Below are 19942 nucleotides of genomic sequence, written 5' to 3'. Positions count from 1 at the left end.
CCCACAGAGCCCAGTCTCGAGTGTCCACGGTTCCACTGGTGGGACCACGAGGCACCAACCACCCAGTGAGCTGTAGGAACAAGGTACAGAGCCAAGACCTGTGGTCTGACCCCAGAGCTTTTGGGATTTCCTTGTTTTTCCCTCTTTTAGCCAGTGTGTATTGAAGCCGTTCCAGCTGGAGGAGAGGGGAAAACCTCCTTTTCTTCTCCTTTCCTGAGGTCAGATGTCTCAGAGAGCAGCTCTGCTCAGTTCAACACCTTCGAGGCAAACAGGCACAACGACTCAGTCTGTCTCCAGCATCTCCCCCCCTCCCTGGCCAGATCAGAGACCATAGAAGGGAGCTGGAGCAGGTCCACACAGGAGGATTGGACAGGGAGTAGCCCAAAACTCTTGTGCCTGCCGTGGTGGCACCACAAAATCAACACCAGTAATAACGACATTTTTGGCAACACATTCAGACTTTTGCAGCAGCCCCAGAACAACCCCAAACTGGGAGTCACAGAGACAGCCAAGCCTCCCCAGGCACAGCACAGATTCAAGGCTCCCAGCACGAGGTTGGTATCTCTGGGGTGTGAAAAATGGGAGAAGACCTGGCAACCACCTCTGAGCAGCTGCTGGCAGTGCTTGCACAGGTCCTGCAGGCTGGACAGGGTAGTCACTGCTGGCACAAAACGTGCCTGGACTCTCTGGAAGTTGCATCAGATGTTTCAGAGGCCTGTGAGTGACTGTGGATTCCACCCACCAGACTGTTGTGGTGGGGCTGGTCTCTACTGGGGACATTTTCCTGACAAAGCAGATGGTTGTGTTGGTCCATCATCTGGACAATCCCAGCCTGCCCTGTCAGCACAGCAGGAAAAGAAGCCAACATCTGCAGGGACACACTGATGTTTCTCCACAGGCATGTGCTCCCAGCCTGGATGAGGGGGCTCATTGTGGAGGAGCCAATTAAAACAAGGAAAGCACCAAATCACAGAATCATGGAATCACAGAATGCTTTGGGTTGGGACTGTAAAGCCCATCTTATTCCACCCCCTGCCATGGGCAGGGACACCTTCCACTAGCCCAGGTTGCTCCAAGCCCCGTCCAACCTGACCTTGGACACTTCCAGGGATGGGGCAGCCACAGCTTCTTTGGGCAACCTGTGCCAGGGCCTCTCCACCCTCATAGGGAGGGATTCCTTCCTATTATCTAACCTAAACCCACCCTCTGTCAGTTTGAAGCCAGTCCCCCTTGTGCTGTCCCTCCATCCCTTGTCCCCAGTCCCTCTCCAGCTCTCCTGGAGCCCCTTTAGGCCCTGGAAGGGGCTCTCAGGTGTCCCTGGAGCCTTCTCCAGGTGAACCCCCCCAGCTCTCCCAGCCTGTTTCCAGAGCAGAGGGGCTCCAGCCCTGGGAGCACCTCTGTGGCCTCCTCCCCCTCAGCCCTGTGCTCTTCCCACCCTGGAGCACCATACACGGGTCTGTCCCACTGAGAAGGTGACACAGAAGGTGCAGAACATTCCATAATCGGGGATTGTTTCCCTCTCTGCCCTCCCCAACCCTTCCCAAAGAAGCATCACCGAATCCTTGGCTTTTTTAAGGAAAATGTATTTTTGTGAAAATAGACTTTATTATAATAAAATTTGATATTAAATAAAAACAAACTGTACCACCACCACTCGTGGACACTGTGCTGGCACCACCCACGTACCTCACCTTCCAAAAACAAGGAACTGGAACATGCAACGGAAGAAACACGGGAAAGGGCAGGAACCATGTGGTACAAAACCCTCCCTGGCTTGGAAAGGGATGTGTCTGAACTCCAGGAGCACATCATCTCCCAGGAAAACAGCTGCAAACTCTCTCCATCCATCCCCCAGCCCCACTCTTCCCAACGCTCCAGGCTCCAGAGCAGCCTGGAAAACAGCCCAAGGGAACCGCGGGAAGAGGCGGCCGAGAAAGAAATAAATAAACAAATAAATAAATAAATAGAGAAATAAATAATGAGCTCAAGAAACCCATAAATAAACTGATAAATAAACAAATCATAAGGCGGAGGCCCCAGCCAGGCCGTGGTCAAGGTGGACCAGGCGGGAGCAGCTTTTCAGCAGCCCAAGCCAGACGCTGAAGGACCAACTCCCAGCAGGGCACTGTTCCTTCCTCCATGGGAATATCCTGGTGCTGGATCCTGACTGAGGCAGTGTGGGATGCTCTAGGCACAGCTGCATATTTACAGTTTACAGTACAAATCAGAACTCACTCGTCAGCCCAGAGACAGCAAAGGGGAGTCAGGGAACAGAAAAGTGCAACTTTTCTTTGCGGGAAGTGAAGGAGTTGCCACGAGCTCCTTTGGAGCAAAGAAATACCAGGGGGTGGAGTACAAGGGGTCTCTTCCTAAGGGGCTTTGCTGGGAAAAGCCAGTTAGCTAAATTACAGCCAGAATAGAATTCTGAAATGAAAATATTTACAGGGAACCAGTGCATGGAGGGAGCTGCACCCCAGAGATCAGCCCTCACACCCCCAGAGCCACTGTCCCCCTGGGGGGGCTCTCAGCAGGCACAGCTCCCACACCCACTCCACAATTTTCTCAAGTCACACTTCTTCCCTATGAAAATAATCAGCTTATTGCAGGGGGTTTCTCCTGAACTCTCAGTCTCTGTGCAGAATAACCCCCTTGTTAGTTTTTCTTATTGGACCCAAGTTTTTTGAAGAGGTTTTTCCCTTTGAAGAAGAAGCTTCTCTTCTTTTTACTCTGCCCAGGGTCGTCGCTGCAGGTGAGAAGGGGCAGCGATGCCTGCTCTGGACACGGGACAAGGCAGGAAGGTGGTGGAGAAGGAGGAGTTGGTGAGGAGTCACTCTGATCAATGCATCCATCTGGGTTCAGCTGGGGGGGGGGGAAACAGAAAGCAAAAGAAAAAAGCAGAAGTTAGAGCTGCTGAAGGATGTCACACCAACACAAACTCGGAGTTCTCTAACTCGGCCTTCTCCCCACCAGTCTCCTCTGGGAAGGTGCAGGTCCAGTTAGGAAGTTTCCAGTGGATTGAACTTTTAGTACCCAGGGCCCAGGCCCTGCCTGAGCTCTGACATTCCGAAATTCCTGAACTTTGGGCTAAGAAGAGGAGAGCAGAAAAGCCCCACTAAAAGACCTGATGCTGCTCCACAGCTGAGTAAGTGAAGCAGCTCCTGAGAGTGCGAATGGAGACAGGTACTGATGCATCCATGGATCCCTGGGCCAGGGAGCCTGGTGGGCTCCAACAGACTCTGGGACAGAAGGCAGGACATTAACAAAATCAAATTTCGTAAGAACAAGGGCTGTGCAAGACCTAAGGCAACAGGTTCCTGCTCTGCAGACCCAAATTCAGAGCCAGTGCAAGGGGAAGCTGCGTTGGATTTCTGGTACGGAGGACTGGAGACAAATGGAAAGGTCTGAAGGGAAGGCAAGGCTGAAACATGGCTATTTTATAGGGGTCGTTTTAACACACTTAAAAGGCATTTCTGTTTAAAAAAGTGTCATGAAACACAGGAAAAGAGCTTCCAACCCTCAGCATGCAGGGATATCTGGGCCAAACTGCTGCATCCAGGGGATCAGTCACCCTCGAACAGCCAGAGCAGGGGAGGCCCTGCCCATGCACCACTGGAAACCACTTTCCTGGCAAAGGTGGAACACTTTCAGCGCAGATCTGGTGGCCCAGCAGACAATTCCTCCTGTAGGGTTGTGGATGGAAGGCCCTGTGCAACCTGAGAGGCAGGTACCCAACCCAACTCACAGTCACAATTATTTACTGTCATAAGGACATTGCAGCATCAATGTCGGCATCAAATATCAAACAGCTCAAAGGCAGTGACAGGCAGTGCCCTTCCTGGGGCTGGAAAGTCCCATCCTGCTGACTCCCAGCTGTGGAATAGGATGCCCAGGCAGTTCCACACCTGAGACACTCTCTCCCACACAAAGACATGCAGGTATTCTCAGAGGTCTCTGTGTGGCAGAAAAGCAACAGAACCAGTTCACAGAATCACCTGGTAAGAAACAAATGATACTAAAATTGGGGTTTCTTCTCCAAGAGAAAAATAAAGGAAAAACTGCTCTGGCAAGATCCTCATACAAGTTATTAGAGTTGATAAACAGAATCCTGAGTGATGTCGGTTTTCAGGGGGTGGTTTCAGTGCTCTCTCAGGTATTACTGACTTGCATAATTTCTAGAAAACAACAGAAAAAAAAACAGAAAAGAAAAACACAGATCTGCTCCCCGAAACCAGGGGTCTCACCCACCCAGCCCCAAAGTTGTTTAAGTGTCGACAGAACAATTATCCACACAAGGTTGGTTTTGGGGACTAAATGTTACTATTTTCTTCAATTGAGGGTGTGCAGGGGGGGTTCAGGACTGCTGTCAGGAAGGAGTAAAATCAAGAAGGCAAAAAGTCCAGGGTGAGTGTGCTCAGCCTGAGCAGGAGCTTGCAAAGGTCAAACAAAGTTGATGTGGACAGTGGTAGAAGGGCCAGGCTGAATTACAAAGCAAGTCTTTCCCAAACCTGAATATCCTGGTCCCCAAAACCTCCTGATAATTGTTCCAAACAATGTGCTGAACAGATCATGGCTTGTCTTTGACACAGAACCCATCTGGCAGGGAAAAGTCTGACACGAGGGGGTCTGAAGGGGGACCTGCCAGCACAGCCCCAAACCAGCCTGCCAAACTACAAGCAAGAAAAGGAGCAAACTGCAGGGGCAGGACCCTGTGAAGTGCTGGGTGGGAGGTTGAAGGTCTTCTCACACACACTTACATGGTTGCTCTCTCTATGTATCATTCATATCTATCACTGGACTCTTCTCTTCCTCATTCTCTGAAGAAAAGAACCGTCCCGGGTGCGTAACACAGGCAGAAATAAATACATGACATCAATTAGAATCAAACACTTTCTGAAGGTGCTTTACAATCAATCAGTCTTTGACAGAAACTGCAAGTTACTGATGCAAAAATAATCCTTGGACAGCCATAGCATTAAAGCCAACTGCTCTGAGCTGGTGCCCACGAGTGTTTTGGGGCCCTGCTTGTGACCAGAACTTCTTGGATCCTCCTCTTTTTGCTGTTGTTTTTTGTTGTTTATCTAACCCCCAAATGTTGTCAGTTCATAAGTTAAATTGCTTCACCTTTTCAGTTGCCAGCATTTTAAGATTTACTCAGAAATCATTCAAAATGGTCCACCTTCCCCAAGTATCAATTTGGAAATAAACTGTCCTTATTCTCAGGCCTTTGGAAGGGCAGCAGGGAGAAGGGGAGTGACAGACAGGGGGAAAACATCAAATCCAAGAAGTTACAAGTGATTTAAGAAATCACTCACATGATCATGCTGGAGAAGCTTCTGGCTAAGCTTTAACCAATTCCAAAGCTGTGCCATGGTGCACACACATGCCCCCTGAGTGCCAGGGCTCAAGCTGGGATTGGGAATTTGCTGGGAGCCTGTTTTGCCAACAGCAGATTGAACAAGCAAGTTTCTTAACTCTGTGGAGTGAATATGACCCTGGAGTTTGGAAAGCCCCAGGTATGGCTCTATCACTGTGAGAGTTCATTCCAGCTCAGGGATGGATATGGAACATGTTTGGGTTACAGGAGGAGATATTTCTTCCTTCTGCTTTCCCCATCAGGTGTTCTGCCCACAGGTTGGGATGCTGGGATTGCTGTGACTGAGCCCAAACCTCTGTGGGCTCAGGTTCTGCCTCCTCAGTTATCACTGAACACACTTAAATGCAGTTCATTAATACAAGTTTGGTTCTGAGCAGGGTAAATGTACCACTTTTAAAAGGGGGAAAAGGTGCCCTTCATGTTGGGAAGCTGTTGAGACAGATCTGGATTGCAAAGCACAAGCAGGAGGAGTGCTAAGAGGGCTAAGCCAGAATTCCTCAAGACAGGGATCCAGGTGAATCAGGGATGAAGCAGGACAGGAGTCAGGCTGGCACAACACACAAGCAGCCAAGGCACAGTCATGTCTACAGAGTTCAAGTTGATTCCCACTGAAATAAAATTGGTTTAATCATCACCATTACATCATTAATAATCAACTGAATTTTCCAAGCCTTCAGACTACAGAGAACAGCAGTTCATGGATCAGGAGAGTACCAAAAGTACCAAATCCATCCTAAACTAAGGCAGCAGGTTCCTGCTCTGTAGACCCCAAGTCAGAGCCAGTGCAAGGGGAAGCTCCAATAGATCTCTGGCACAGAGAACTGGAGACAAATGGGAAGGTCTGAAGGGAAGGCAAGGCTGAAACTTTATATGGGCTGTTCTAACACACTTGAAAGTGTAAAAAAAAAAGTGTCCTGCATCACAGGAAAAAAGCTTCCAGCCTTCAGCACACAGGGATATCTGGGCCTACTGTGTCCAGGGGATCAGTAACCCACTGCTGAGCCCAGCAGGAGTGCAGAGCAGAGAGGAGAGTGGTTTTGGCTTTACAAACCCTTCACACCTGCAAGTGGCAGAAAGGTTACCTGAATTCCCCCCTGGTTTCCAGGAGAACCCAGGCTGAGGCTGGAATAACAACCCCCAGCACCTGAAACAGGCCCTTGTGCTGCTGGAGGGAAGGGTGAGATCTGCAAAAAGCTACACTGAGAATTCCACCTGGTTTAGTTTTACTGGTTCAGGTCTCATTTGGCACCCTCTATTCCAAGAGATGAGTTAATTTGGGAAGAGCAAATCATTTTGAGAGGGAAGCTGAAGAAAGAACCCCAGAAATTCAGACTTGTGTCACCTCTGGGCTCTTAAACCCTGGCAGTAACAGCTGATCAACCTGTGATTCCCAGCACGGACCAAGTTCCTAAACAGGGAAGCACAGGGCACCCAGACAGCTGCTGAGCTCAGAAGATGATCCAAAAAGCTGCCCACAAATCTCATCTCTGAACCAGGCCTGCTCTGTGTGAGAAGGCATCAAGGCTGGGGTGCAAATCCTGTACCCACAGAGCCTGGAATGCCTGGAAGCAAGGGATGGGGCTGAGGTGGAGCCTAAGGGAGATCAAGCAGCATTTGAAGATCGAGAGGGGAGGTGGATACAGAGAAAAGAAGAGCTGAGCATGAGAAATAAGCCAAGGAATTCTGTAGAGAGCAGGGAAGCTGGGGTGGCACCAGTGGAATGTTCAACAGAGCTGGATGCAGGGCCACACATTCCCTAAGGACTGGCTCAGAGCCAGCCTGGGCCTGCTCCAACACTCCTGTGGGTCTGGCACCACCACAAAGTGCCAACAACCTCCCAAGAAGAACTGAAGGCTGAGCACATGTGAGCTGGGACTGAGCTGGGTCTCTCCCTGTCTCCCACCCTGGAGTGACACAAGGCCCTGGAATGATCAGGGAGCTGCTTTTGGCCTCACCCCCTGAGGACTCACTGAGCCTGGGAGATGACCCAAATTTCCTACCTGAGCATTTGTTCCAGGAGTATCAGCAAAATACTACAAGGGGTTGGCTTAATTCCCTCTGAATTCCCTGCATCTGTGGGATGCTTTCAAAGCTCTAGGATCCATCCCACAGATCCGTTTGGGAAACTCCTCAGTGTGTTTTGAATTTACCCAGGAGCACCTTGGTCTGGATTAAGATACATCTGACTCAGGGTGGGTGGAAGAGCATTGATGTTTGGGAGTCACTAATTCCAGAACTCTCTGGCATGGATACGAGCATAACTGAGGAATTTCCTGTGTCTGGGGAGCCGCTGAAGTGCTTTGCTTGCAGCAGGATTTCACCACTGACCACCCTGTGGACCCAAACAATTTTCTGGTGGGATTTGGGATGCTCTTTGCACAATGAGACTGAGGCCTCAGCAGGTTTTACTGCTTTGTGCCTGCTTTTGCACTACAAGTCCTAGGGAAGACCTCCCAGCACTCCCTCTAAACCTCTGAGTGTCTCCCATGGGATGAACTGGGCTCATGCAGCAAGTTCAGTGATTCCATCCATCCTGCATGCTGTGCAAGGCCACTTCCAGCCACATCCCAGCCTGGATGCCTGTCCATGCAGTCACACATCTTACCTGGCTCTCAGCACTCAGAGGAGAAGCTTCTTTATCTTTTGAGTGAAATTCCTCCCCCACGTCTCCATCCGAAGGAGCAGCTTCCAAGAAGTTGGATGGGACAAGCCCCCTCTGTTGGTTCAGCTCTCCCTGCAAGGTGAACATTCAGTTCTCACATCAGGTTTCCTGGCTCCTGGAGAAATAGTAACCTGAGGTGCAGAGAAGGCTGGGAAGTGGCCTGAGAGAAGCCCAGAACACCCCCATAGTGGAAGGATCCTCAGCAAATCCCACAGCTCACACCCTTGTTAGCTGTGGAACAATTCAGAGCCCAAAAACACAGGAGAGAATAAAGGAAGAAAAGCAAGGCAGGACAAAGGTATTCCAGCAACATGGTCCCTTCTACAAACTCAAGAAATGTCCACTGCCATCCTGGAAGCAACTGGAAGATGACTGTGCCACAGGCTTTCCAGAGGCCTTTGTTTTGCTCTGGGATTTATTAATGTTCTTAAAGAATGAGGCATTACTGGTACAGTGTCCTGCAGGCATTGTATCCCTGATCACTGAGCTGCATTATTTATCCCTAGGAAATTGTCTCCAGTTCAACAGGAGATGGTTGGGTGAGGCAAAACCCACCCTGGCAACATTGTTTGTCCAAGACTATGAAAACATTCCCTGTGATCCCCTCCAGCCTTAATCTGGAGTTGGAACCTCAGCTTTGATGTGTGAGGACACACAGCTTTCCATGCAGGAAGAGGTGGATGATCCAAGGGCCAAGGCTCGTGTTCACACAGAGCTGGGGGCAGACACAGCCCCCAGGGAGGTGTTGGTGTTCCTGGGGCACCATTTCAGCCTCCTGCCCAAGTATCCCAGTGCCTGGTGATGGATCAGCTCAGAGAAGAAGCTGCTTCTGCCCAGATATGCACGGACAAATGTGTGGAGGCTTTGGGAAACCTGCAGGCAAGTGATGCCAAAAAAGAAACTCAGAACCACTGGGATATTTAAGGGCCACGAAGATGATTTGAGGGCTGGAGCCCCTCTGCTCTGGAGCCAGGCTGGGAGAGCTGGGGGTGTTCACTTGGAGAAGAGAAGGCTCCAGGGAGACCTGAGAGCCCCTTCCAGGGCCTAGAGGGGCTCCAAGAGAGCTGGAGAGGGAATGGGGACAAGTGGGAATGGCTTCAAACTGACAGAGGGTGGGTTTAGGTTAGATAATAGGAAGAAACTCTTGGCTATGAGGGTGGTGAGGTCCTGGCACAGGTTGCCCAGAGAAGCTGGAAGTGTCCCCATCCCTGGGGGTTGCCCCATCCCTGGAAGTGTCCAAGGTCAGGTTGGACGGGGCTTGGAGCAACCTGGGCTAGTGGAAGGTGTCCCTGCCCATGGCAGGGGGTGGAATAAGAGGAGCTTTACAGTCCCTTCCAGCCCAAACCATTCCATGATATTGGGTTTACAGCAGGAACATGGATTGCCAGAAACAAACTGCCCTGCACTGAGTAAAATTGGGGTTGGTTCTTTTCCAAATTCAGAATCATTTGTTCCCTGATTTCTGCTTTCCTGCCACTCAACAGACTCCAACAACTTCCAATGCAGCCACAGGACCTTCCCAACCCCTGCACTTACATAATAGAATCCATCATCATCCATGGAGCCAAACACAGTGATGACGTCCCCAGCACTGAAAGTCAGTTCAGCCTGCAAAGAGTGAGAGAACAGAGGTCACAGGAGAGGCTCTGCCTGGGATTTCCCTCCAGGAACACAGGCTCCCCTGGGCTTCTTGCACAATGACCCTGGCAGAGGGAGCCCACTGTGTTTAGTCTTGTAGGACCCGGATTCAGAAGAGCAACTGAAGTGGACACCTGTGGAATTCACTGCTAAGGAAGCATTTAATAAATTGAAGACAAGAGCCAAGCCTGTTTCTTAAAGCAGTTTTAATAAAGCTTCAAAATCGGACCTACCACCTGCTCTGGAAAGGTGTGTCGAGGATAAGCTGAGCAAACACAGAAATACCTTTAATTTCTTTCAGTATAATTACAAACCCTGCTCCCTTGGAGGAGCCTGTCTGTGTGCAGTGCTCAGGGATTAGTCACTGGCAGGAATCCACACAAACAGGGAGATCCGACCTGGAAGGAGAACCTGCCACACCACTGTCACACCCTCTGTCCTGTCAGACACCCCAGCACACGCTCTGGGGGGCACAGGGCCAAAGACAAAAGGTGTCAGCAGCCCCTTCTAATGGAACAATCTGCCCAGTGGAGGCTCCAAACAGGTTGTGTCCCACTCAAGACACTCTGGCACTTCCCAAGTGTCAGCTGGAAGGCACCTACTTCCAATATGTTACCTTATTACATCCCTAGTCCTCACTTTCTCTCTGGAGGCTGCAGGATCCTCCTGTTGGCTGAGAATTGCTTTGCTCCAGAGAGACACTTGCAGGGAACTTCACTCACAGAACAGCAGAGCTGATCCTACAGGGAGTCTGGTGCAGCTCACAAGCAGCAGCTGCCCCCTTCCTGCAGAACAAGTGACTGAATATCCTGGGAGGGAGGATCTCCAACAGAACTGCACCAGGTTGGTCCTAGAATTTTAGCTCTTGGTCATAAGGAAGGTTCTAGGAAGACCAAATCACTGCAAAAAGTACAGTTATCTTCCTGCTGACAAGGGCTTACAGTGTTCTTTGGCTGGATACGAGCTGTCATTGTCTCTCCCAAGATATTCCACCATCCCTAAAACACTCTGTCCTCAGCTGCAGGATGTTCTGCTCATGACACACTCAGCTTGGGAGGCAAGCATTCCCTAAACTGTGCCATGTCTTGGCCAGACACTCCTTTCTGGATGCATGGAAAGGATCTGAATCCAAACCCCACGTTCATGTTTGCTCAGAGTGGACTAACACAGCTATGGGGGAACAGAGAACAGGGCATGTGCTAATCTTTTTGAAGGAAGGATTCTGCAACTGCCACCTTTCCACCTGGAACAGGCTTATCCACAAAAATACTGTTTGGATTATATACCTTCCTGTTTAAATTATATTCCTTTCCATCCCTGCAAGTGTCCAAGGTCAGGTGGGAGGGGGTTGGAGTAACCTGGGATAGTGAAAGGTGTCCCTGCCCATGGCAGGGGGTGGAACTGGATGAGCTTTAAGGTCCCTTCCAACCCAACCTATCCCATGATTCTATGATTCTACATGGAGGGACTGCTTGAAAAAGAAGAAGTTTGAAGACTGATCCATTAAATTGGAGTTAAATCTTCTTGCTACATTGCTTAAATACCTACACAGGTATTTAACACAAAAGTCATGCTCATTAAGTACCAGAAGTGCTTTCAAACCCTTAAGCAGCTTTTCCTTTTCCCGGAGGGTTTCCTGGATCAGCTGGTAAGAATTCCTCCTGCCCCAGATCTGCTTAGTCCTTAATCATTAAAGGATGCTACAAAGCCATGAGACACTAACACAGTTTCACTGAGACTCTGGTTGGACCAAAGAGTTCTGGGATAGAAGGAAAAGAGAGAGAGGAAAAAGAACCCTATAAAAAGGGTGAGCAGCTGGTGGTTACCTCCACATCTGTGTTTGGAGAGCTCTCCTTGGGGTTATAGTCAAAGACAGCCACCATCCTGCGAGGAGTCAGCAGTTCTGCTTCAATGTCTTCATGTTTCTGTCCTGCAGGACAAGAAATGAAACATAATATCCTGAGCTGGAAGTACCAGGACAAAATCCCTGATCACAGCAACTCCTTCAGCATTTTTGTAGTGAACTGAGCAAAAAGAACAGTGGGGGAACTGATCGAAGAGAGACCTCAGAGGTGTTTGGTGAAGCAGTTTTCTGATCTCCTCTATCACCTCATAAGCACAGAAGTGGGGACATCTCCCCATTCCAGCATCCTGGTGTTCTCCCTATATATAGGAATGTTTAATGCTTTCAATTTATCCACACACATATATATGTGTGCACGTGTGTATATATACACAGAGCACAGCAGACTCCTCACAGTGTCTCAAATGGACATTTCTCCTCCCACTACACAATGATTTGCTGTAGAGCTACAAAATTTATCCTCCAAGTGCCAGGGGAACAGCACAAAGGGATCTCATCACGCAGGGAACAACACTGCACTTCCACCCCCACCTGTCTGCTGAGCCCATTCCTGACAGAGCTGCTCTGAGCCTACAAAAGCCAAGCCTGGTGTTCCAGAAAACACACATTGTCCAGCATTTCATCTCACGGATTTAAACCCTGTTTCAGGTCAGAACTGGATGGGCTGGCAAGGGGTTTGCCTTGGCTTCTCTGGACACCAACAGATGATGCACCAGATGAAGCAGAATGAGCACCCTCTGAAAGGACCTCGGATCCTAAGGATGAGTGAGGGATTTCCCTGCTCCTCCACAGCACAACCACGTGTGCCCTCCCCCTGCAAACACTCCCTGCTCATTCAAAGGCCACTGCACCCATGACTAAATCAAAAGAACTAAAACTCTTCTTTTCTTACAGTCTCAAGCAGCACCACAGGCCCCTGACCATAAAACAAGTCTGTATTTCAATCAATCATGGTAAAAAAAAGAGCAATTCTCACCTGGCTGAGACTTGTACTTCTCTTCCTTATCCAGCCCTGCTGGAGGGAAGAAAATGCCTCATCAGTGAGAGCTCATCTTCCCACAGTGACCACAAGACACAAGTGACAAACCACAATAAAAAGAACAAAGACCAAGGCAGCAAACAACAGAAGCAAACTGGTCATGCAACTCAAAGTCTACGCCAGTAACCAGGACTCAGGGACGTAACAAGAAGCAGAGGTCAAGCTCCAAAACTATAAAAGACATCACTGTTGTTAAAAACTTAACACCAGCACAGGGATGGGCTCTCTGTCCACTTCCTAGCAGTCGTACAGAGACAAACATCTGGGGGTCCTGTAAGCAAGTAGTAAAAATTCAATGCAGTCTGTAATCCTAGTGCAGAAAGCAAAGAGGAAGCGGTGGGTGACACAGACCTTTCTTGGAGCGTCTGGGTTTTGGAGGAGGGACGGTTTGGCGGCGTGGAGGTGGAGAAAATGTGCCATTTCCTTCATAAAAATACCAAAAAAAAAAAGCAAATAAACGGACAAGAGAAACAGACAGTGAATAATGGAAAGTGAAAAGCACCTTGAAGAGTGAACAGGGAACAGAGTGGCGGGACGTGCCTCCCCCGGGAAGCTGACACTGTGATTTCTGTGGGCAAAGCCCAAATCTCCAGTCCTTGTATGTGGACTCGGGGGAGGCATGATCCACATCCCAAATACACACAGAAATCCACACTGTGCTCATGCCTTTCAGCCATTCCACAGGCCACAGCAGACAGGCTTTGCTGCAATTTAACTTTCAGAAGCAGGATCACAAGGACAAAATAAAACCTTGTTCTGTTAACACCTCGAAAGTGTCAGGTGAGGTGGGAAGGGATCTAGGGAGGTCTCTGGCTAAAGCTTCTGCACTGAGCAGGGTCAGTACTGGATGAAATGCCCAAAGAACCTGTAGAAGGAGTGCCCAGACCAGCATGGCCAAGGCCATTTCCTTAGTTACAAGGCTGTGACAGGGGTTTATGGCAGCAGGAAAACAGCAGAGGGACAGCCAGCCCAGCTGCCAAGGGATCAGAGAATCCTTAAGGTCGGAAAAGACCTTTAAGATCATTAAGTCCAACCCCCACCAGCTCCCCCCTCCTGTCAGGGAGTTGCAGAGAGCGAGAAGATCCCCCTGAGCCTCCTGTTCTCCAGGCTGAGCACCCCCAGCTCCCTCAGCTGCTCCTGCTGCTCCAGATCCTTTCCCAGCTCCATTCCCTTCCCTGGACATGCTCCAGCCCCTCAATGTCTTTCTTGCAACGAGGGGCCCAAAACTGACCCCAGGATTCAAGGTGTGGCCTCAGCAGCGCTGAACCTGTGGCCACTCCCTGCACACACACACAAGGTACATCTTTTCCACTACCATCACCCTCCTGAAGACTTTCACACCCTCCATCTTTCATGAAGTCTCAGAGCTATTGAGTTCCTTGATTTTTCCAAGAGTATCCAATAGGGCAGGGGACAGAAAGCCTTGTGGAATCCACAGAGGGACAAAGGCCACTACAGGGATCCAGCCGTTTCTGGGCACTGGAGGATACATACAGGAAAAAAAGAGTATGGATGTGAAAAACACCTTGCTCAAATCTCCTCTTCCTAGACATGAGAGAGGCTGAAGGACAAACCTACCAAAAAAAAAATATCACACAGTGAAAGCATCAGGCTCCTCTGATCCCTGTGCTCCTCAGGATCAACCTTCCAGAGACTCAGGATCAACCTTCCAGGGACCCACATTCAGGAGCTGGGCAATGTCAGCCCTTTGGAATCACAGAATGGTTTGGATTGGAAGGGACCTTAAAGATCTAAAGACCTACTGGGGCTGGATACTGGGCCTCCCTGCACAGAAATGGGAAAAACCTGGACTGCTTCCTTTTTTCTTGGGTTTCCTCATTCTTGGATTGGTTGAGTTTTTTCCTCCACTGCCTGTAAGAGGCAGAGGAACAGCCCAGGCAGTGTCAGGGCTTTCCTTTGCCACGAGCCACATTTGTGCTGCTTCTCCCTGCAGAACTGGTAGGGAAACAGGGATTCCAAAATAGGAATTTCCTTGTGTTTTAACAAGTGGAGCAGGTCCAACAATTGGCACTGGTAGCAGAGAGCACACAGAGGGTGCAGGATGAGATATGGGAGGGATAAGGGACAGGCACTGGGACACCAGTGGTGACAGCAGGGGCAGCCCCTGAGCCTGACTGAGCCTGAGCTGTGCTGGCTGCACATCCCAGGGATGGTTCCTCTCCTCTCTCCCAGTACATGAGTGGGAAGAAACAGGAAAGTCTCTGCAGTGCACAAAGCACTGGGCCACATACTCCAGGGAGTAAGTAAGGAGGAACCCAAGGACCAGCTCTGCTCCCTGTACACTCCTGACTGCCTGCCTTGTCTCACACCTTTCCCTCCCCATCTTCCTCCATTCCCAAGTCCCAGATTCTCTCACCCAAGAGCAGGGTCACCCCCATGGGTTCAGTGAGTGAAAACTCTCGTTTACATCCTTCAGCTGCCTTCCAAACCTTTTTGTCTCCCCCTCCCTAGTGAGGATCAGCCTCACTCCCTCTCTGCTGAGTTCACACACCTCAAGCACAGGAGCAGCTCCAGCAGCTGCAAGTGCTGCAGTGGAGTCAGGAACAAACTTGAGAGCTGGGAACACCTTCCTCCCTCAGCCAGAGAGACCTCCCTGCTTGTGCAGCCACCAAACCAGGCTGCAGATCCCAGGACAGCCCTGTGGATGGTTTTGGTGGGCTGCACTGGCCACAGAGCACGACTGAGCTTTTCACAGTTCAGCAGCAGGGCACACACAGACCCAGTACCTTGGCTCTCCGTGGCTGTGTCAGCAGGCAGGAACCCTTGCTTCAGGAGCTGCTTCTTGAGTTCATCACTGTCCACCTGCACTTCTGAGACCATGTTGCATGGGATGTATCCCTCCCTTCCTGCACATTCACCCCTGTAAAAGCCATCAGCATCCTTGTCTCCACACACCTGCAAGGGAAAGCACAGGACAGACACTGTTGGTGCTGCAGGGACTGAGATGCACAGAGAAAGAATCGTGGAATATCCTGAGCTGGAAAGAATCCACAAGGATCACTGAGTCCAACTCCTGGCCCTGCACAGGCACCCCAACAATCCCACCCTGTCCCTGAGAGTGTTGTCCAAACACTCCCTGAGCTCTGGCAGCCTTGGTGCTGTGCCCACTGCCCTGGGGAACCTGTTCAGTGCCCAACCACCCTCTGGGGGGAAGAATCTTTTCCTAACATTCAACTTAATTCTCCTCTGACACAGCCCCAGCCATTCCCTCAGGTTCTGTCACCAGTCCCAAGAGAGGAGAGATCAGTGCTGCCCCTCTGCTTCCCTCCTGAGGAAGCTGCAGACCTCCCAAGGGTTATGCTGTCCCTGGAACACCAGATGGATCCATACAGAATAGGAATTCACTACTCTTTTACCTTCAGGATCTGTCCCTCCTTAAATGGCAGCTCCTCTTCTGCTGCATCAGGGTTAGGAGACATAGAGACAGGATCATAGTCAAAGAGAGCCACAAATATCCTAATGCCATCCTCCTTGGCAGAGGTTTCGGGAGCGGTGCTCCTGGGAGGACCTGTGTGCAGAGGGGACACACCAGAGAGGACATCAGCACCCTGCCCGTGCCACAGCCCTGCACGGCTCAGGTGCTCCCTGCCAGCCTCTCCCTGCCTCTTCCAGGAGCTTCCCTTTCTCCTGCTGCCCACCTCTCTCCCCATTCCTGCTCACCTGCACTAGAGAGCAAAGGTTTCTGCATTTGGCTTCTTCTTACGCTCTTGCTCCGTCTCCTGCTGGGAGCCTGCCAGGCTGTGCCGGCCAGCTCCGGGCCCCTGGAATCTTTATTACTGGATGCCTGCAATTGGAATCACCAGAGTTAGTAGCAGCCTCTGCCTTGTGACTCAGTGAGCAGCGCTCAGCCCAAATGCACTCCACAAAGAGCAGAGCATCCAAATGCAACATTCCTCTTCAGGGACACTCTAGAGCTGGAAATAACCAAGGGAGTTGGAAAACAGATGTGAGGACAGGCAGGAGCCCTGCCAGGCCCCAGCGATGATCCCCTGGGCGAGGGTGAGGAGGCAGGAAAGGGCATTTCCAGGGGAGGCAATGACATTACAGTCAGGACCTACACCAATGAGCTTATTTCAGGAGAGATTTTCATTTGGGTCCCTCCCACAGCCTCCTGCCGTGGGGAGGAAGAGCCAGAGTGAAAAGGAATACTGCATCGGTGCCACTCGGTCAGGGAGCAGGAAAAGCAGAAGCAGCTACTACAAGAAAAGCCACGGAGCAGCACAGAACTACAGAATCTCTCAGATATTCTTCCAGACAATCCTAGAGGAGGCTCCTTTCTCTCTGGACAACACTGAACAAAGCAAGATACAGGCAGGCCAGGGAAGCAGAGGGAAGCCAGAGCCATTGCAAGCTGCTTCAAAGCCAGAATAGGAAAAGTCACCCAACCCTTTTGTGCAAGGAGGTGCTACGTATCCCCTTCGAAGGATGTTCGAGCCTCCTTCTCCAGCCAGGTGACTTACAGTCCAGCTCCCAGCCCTGCTCCTCAGAGCTGCTCTCACATTCCTTCTCCCGGTGGAAGAATCGCACGCGCCGGCTCGGAGACGCGGCCCATTCCAAACCCTGCTCTTCCATCACCTCCAGCCTGGTCAGGTCCCTTCTGCCATCCGTGTGGGGAGCCTCAGACTGACTGGAGCAATCACTCCAGTCGCCCTGAGAGCTCTGGGACCTCTCTGGCCACAGCCTGCTCTCAGGGGAAGAAGCACAGGTCGAATCCTGATCGTCTTCAGAGTCGTATTCAATGTCTATCTCCAGGCTCCTGGGGCTGGAGCAGCGCGTGGCCATCACGGCAGGTTCTGTGCCCCCTGAACCCGCTGCCTTTGGGGTTTTTTTCCTTAGGGTGCCTTGTCTGGCACGGCTGTACAGATCCATCCCTTCCTTACCACTGGCACTGCTGACCACGTTGAGCTCCTCCCTGAGGCTGGGAGCTCTGTACAACCCACTGCCCATCTGGCTGCAGTTGCCCAGCAGGCGACTGCAGTGCTCTGTTAAATCACTCTGTCTCTTCCTACCCATCTCAGGCCGACTCCGGATCTTCTCTCGATAGTTATTTCCCTTCTTCTTGCTCCCAGAGGGACTTGCCCCACTCACAGGCTTCGGATCGTTCTCCTGGTAACCCCAGCTCCAGTTTGCCTTCTTCTGAGCCCAGGCCAGCTGGCCAAAGGCAGGGTTTGCACGGTCAGCATCCCCTCTGCTCTCCTTAGCACCATGCTCCTCCCGTGGAGTCTGAGCAGACACCACAGAGGTGTTATTCCCATCTGCCTTTGGAAATGGCTCCTTGCTGTTGGGAGGCTTCTCTGTCCTCCCTGAATGGTAGGTCTGTGTTTCCAAGGAATCTTGAGGGTCTGTCTTTTCTTCTGTCACACACTTCTCATCCTCCTCTTCCTCCTCGTCCTCAGTCACTTCAGGGATGCTGAACAACTTCTTGCTGTGGTTCTTCTGAAGCGGGAGCTCCAGTATCCTCTCCAGAATCTCCTCATCGCTGTCAGTATCACAAAGATCCATCTGTACACCCAGACCCCGAGAAAAGCCACAGCCAGGACAAGCAGAGGAAAAAAGAGAGGAAATAAACATTAAAACGAGAGGCAAAGTGACCCTGGTTCCCTCCCAGCACAGCAGGATGGAGCCGTGGCTGCAGCCAAGCGAGGGGAAGGGGCAGAGACAGCGATGGATCTTCTGGCAAACACAGTCGGATGAACCAGCAATGCAGCGGGAAGCGAGGAAGGCAAATGCATGGAAGAGCTCCCTCCCAGCCTCTCCTGTACACACACCACTACCTGCAGCACCTTTCCTCCTGCCACGTGCTTCCCATGGCTTCGGCACCCCCTGGGATGAGGGGCAGGAATAGCTCATCCCTCCACGTCAGGGGCTCCTCCCTCGGTGGGGCTGAGCTCACACACGGACCTGCAGCCCCCCCTCCCCTCTCTGCCCTTGTGTTGGGGCACTAAAGACACCCCCTGGAGATGTTGCTGCTATGGGAGGACCTGCCCTGGGCCCTTCCCATCACCTTCCAGAAGTCCCGCAAACACATAGGAAAACCCTTCACCTCAAAGGGTCACACAGACTTGCAGCTGGGTGAGAGTCTACCAGGTTACAGCAAATTTTGGGGAAAACACTGCTGAATTTTAACATTTGTCATGGACCAACTGTAGAATTTATGGGTTTGTTTCTTATTATATTTACAGTAAAATAAAAGGGAGAATCCCAGGTGTAATTTCGGTTGGAAGATACCTCTGGAGGTCTCTTGTTCAACTTCCCTGACAATTTATATCATTATGTGTTCTAAAGACATTTTAGGCTCCTACCTTGTAAGTTGCAACTAGAAGTAGTCCAGAAAGACTTATTTTAGCTGTTTGCAAACTTATGGTTTCTGCTTTTGAGTTTTAAGATAATAAATGCTTTCAGAAATTAAACAACTTATTTGAGGTCAACCATTTTAAAAGCAGCACCTCTCCTTGTTTTCATCCTCCAGATACTGAAAGAGTTGGCTGAGGAGTCCTGAGATAACAGAAAATGTAACCAAATACACAGAATCCTACAAAACAGCTCTGCTGGGACTTGGCCTGCTCCAGTCACCATCTTCCTTCACTCCATAAGGCAGTGTTGGGAGCTCTGTGCCCTAAAGCTTCCTGATCCTGATGTCCTCTCCCCATTCAGCATCTTGTCACCCCCACCCTGTCACCACCAGGGCAGAAAACAATCACTTTATCAGGTCAAGAAGCATCAGTTTGCTCAGCTCAACAGAAAAAAAACCCAAACAACCAAAATCATTCAGGCCAATAAAACACTCAGGAAAAAAAACCCAACCAAACAAAGAATGGTGTTCTTGAATGTTCTTATTTCCTCTGTTCTCCTCTCAGGAAGCTGCTTTTCTTCCATTTTTTTCCACTGCAATCCCAACAGCTGGAAGCCCTTCCAACAACTCCTTTCCAGGCAGTCCCAGCCCCTCCAGCCACCAGGCTCTCCTGGAGCTCCAGATATGCTGCACTGCAGGTCCAACCCCTCACCTGGGAAGCAGAAGCTCCTTCAGAAGGAGAAAAGGAGCAGCAGCAAATTCATTCCAGAATCATTGCACTGCCTGCTACCATTTAGTGCTCACCAGCCCTGTCCCTGCAGAGCAGCAGCCCCACAGGGCACCATCAACTACAGATGTTCTTTGGTTGCATAAAAAAACCCAAAGATGGTGCTTTCTTGCCATCCAGACATATCACAGTTCCTTCAAATCCTTCTAATTTCCCAGTCTTTCACCCTCAGTACTTTCTCTCATGGATGTTCATCCCAACTGCTGTAATTTGTAGGATTCCACAGCACTTCCCAGCCACGCAGTCGGAAGCACATCACCTGCCA

The 19942-nt window shown here is 50.6% G+C and overlaps 1 protein-coding gene across 8 annotated transcripts in view; it reads right to left on the bottom strand.

The window, feature by feature from the left end:
• Positions 1-1571: 1571 nt before the first annotated feature.
• TSPOAP1 (TSPO associated protein 1) overlaps positions 1572-19942 on the bottom strand; it is a 62805-nt gene continuing 44434 nt past the window's right edge. For 3 of the 8 annotated variants that reach the window (XM_027704935.1, XM_027704932.1, XM_027704939.1), the window contains 10 exons: positions 16985-18100; positions 16259-16382; positions 15955-16106; positions 15325-15493; positions 12929-13000; positions 12515-12550; positions 11501-11604; positions 9573-9644; positions 7980-8108; positions 1572-2859 (listed from right to left, as the gene is read on the bottom strand). In XM_027704935.1, coding sequence (XP_027560736.1) covers positions 2653-2859; positions 7980-8108; positions 9573-9644; positions 11501-11604; positions 12515-12550; positions 12929-13000; positions 15325-15493; positions 15955-16106; positions 16259-16382; positions 16985-18100 — 2181 coding nt within the window. In that variant the 3' untranslated portion in view covers positions 1572-2652. The other 5 variants (XM_027704937.1, XM_027704940.1, XM_027704933.1 and 2 more) reach the window with 5 other exon arrangements.

This window comes from Neopelma chrysocephalum, unplaced genomic scaffold (genome assembly GCF_003984885.1).
Source record: "Neopelma chrysocephalum unplaced genomic scaffold, ASM398488v2 Primary Assembly neopelma1_299, whole genome shotgun sequence".
Lineage (NCBI taxonomy): Eukaryota > Metazoa > Chordata > Aves > Passeriformes > Pipridae > Neopelma > Neopelma chrysocephalum.
Note: the sequence above shows the minus strand (reverse complement) of the source record. Positions and strands in the feature narration are given on the sequence as shown.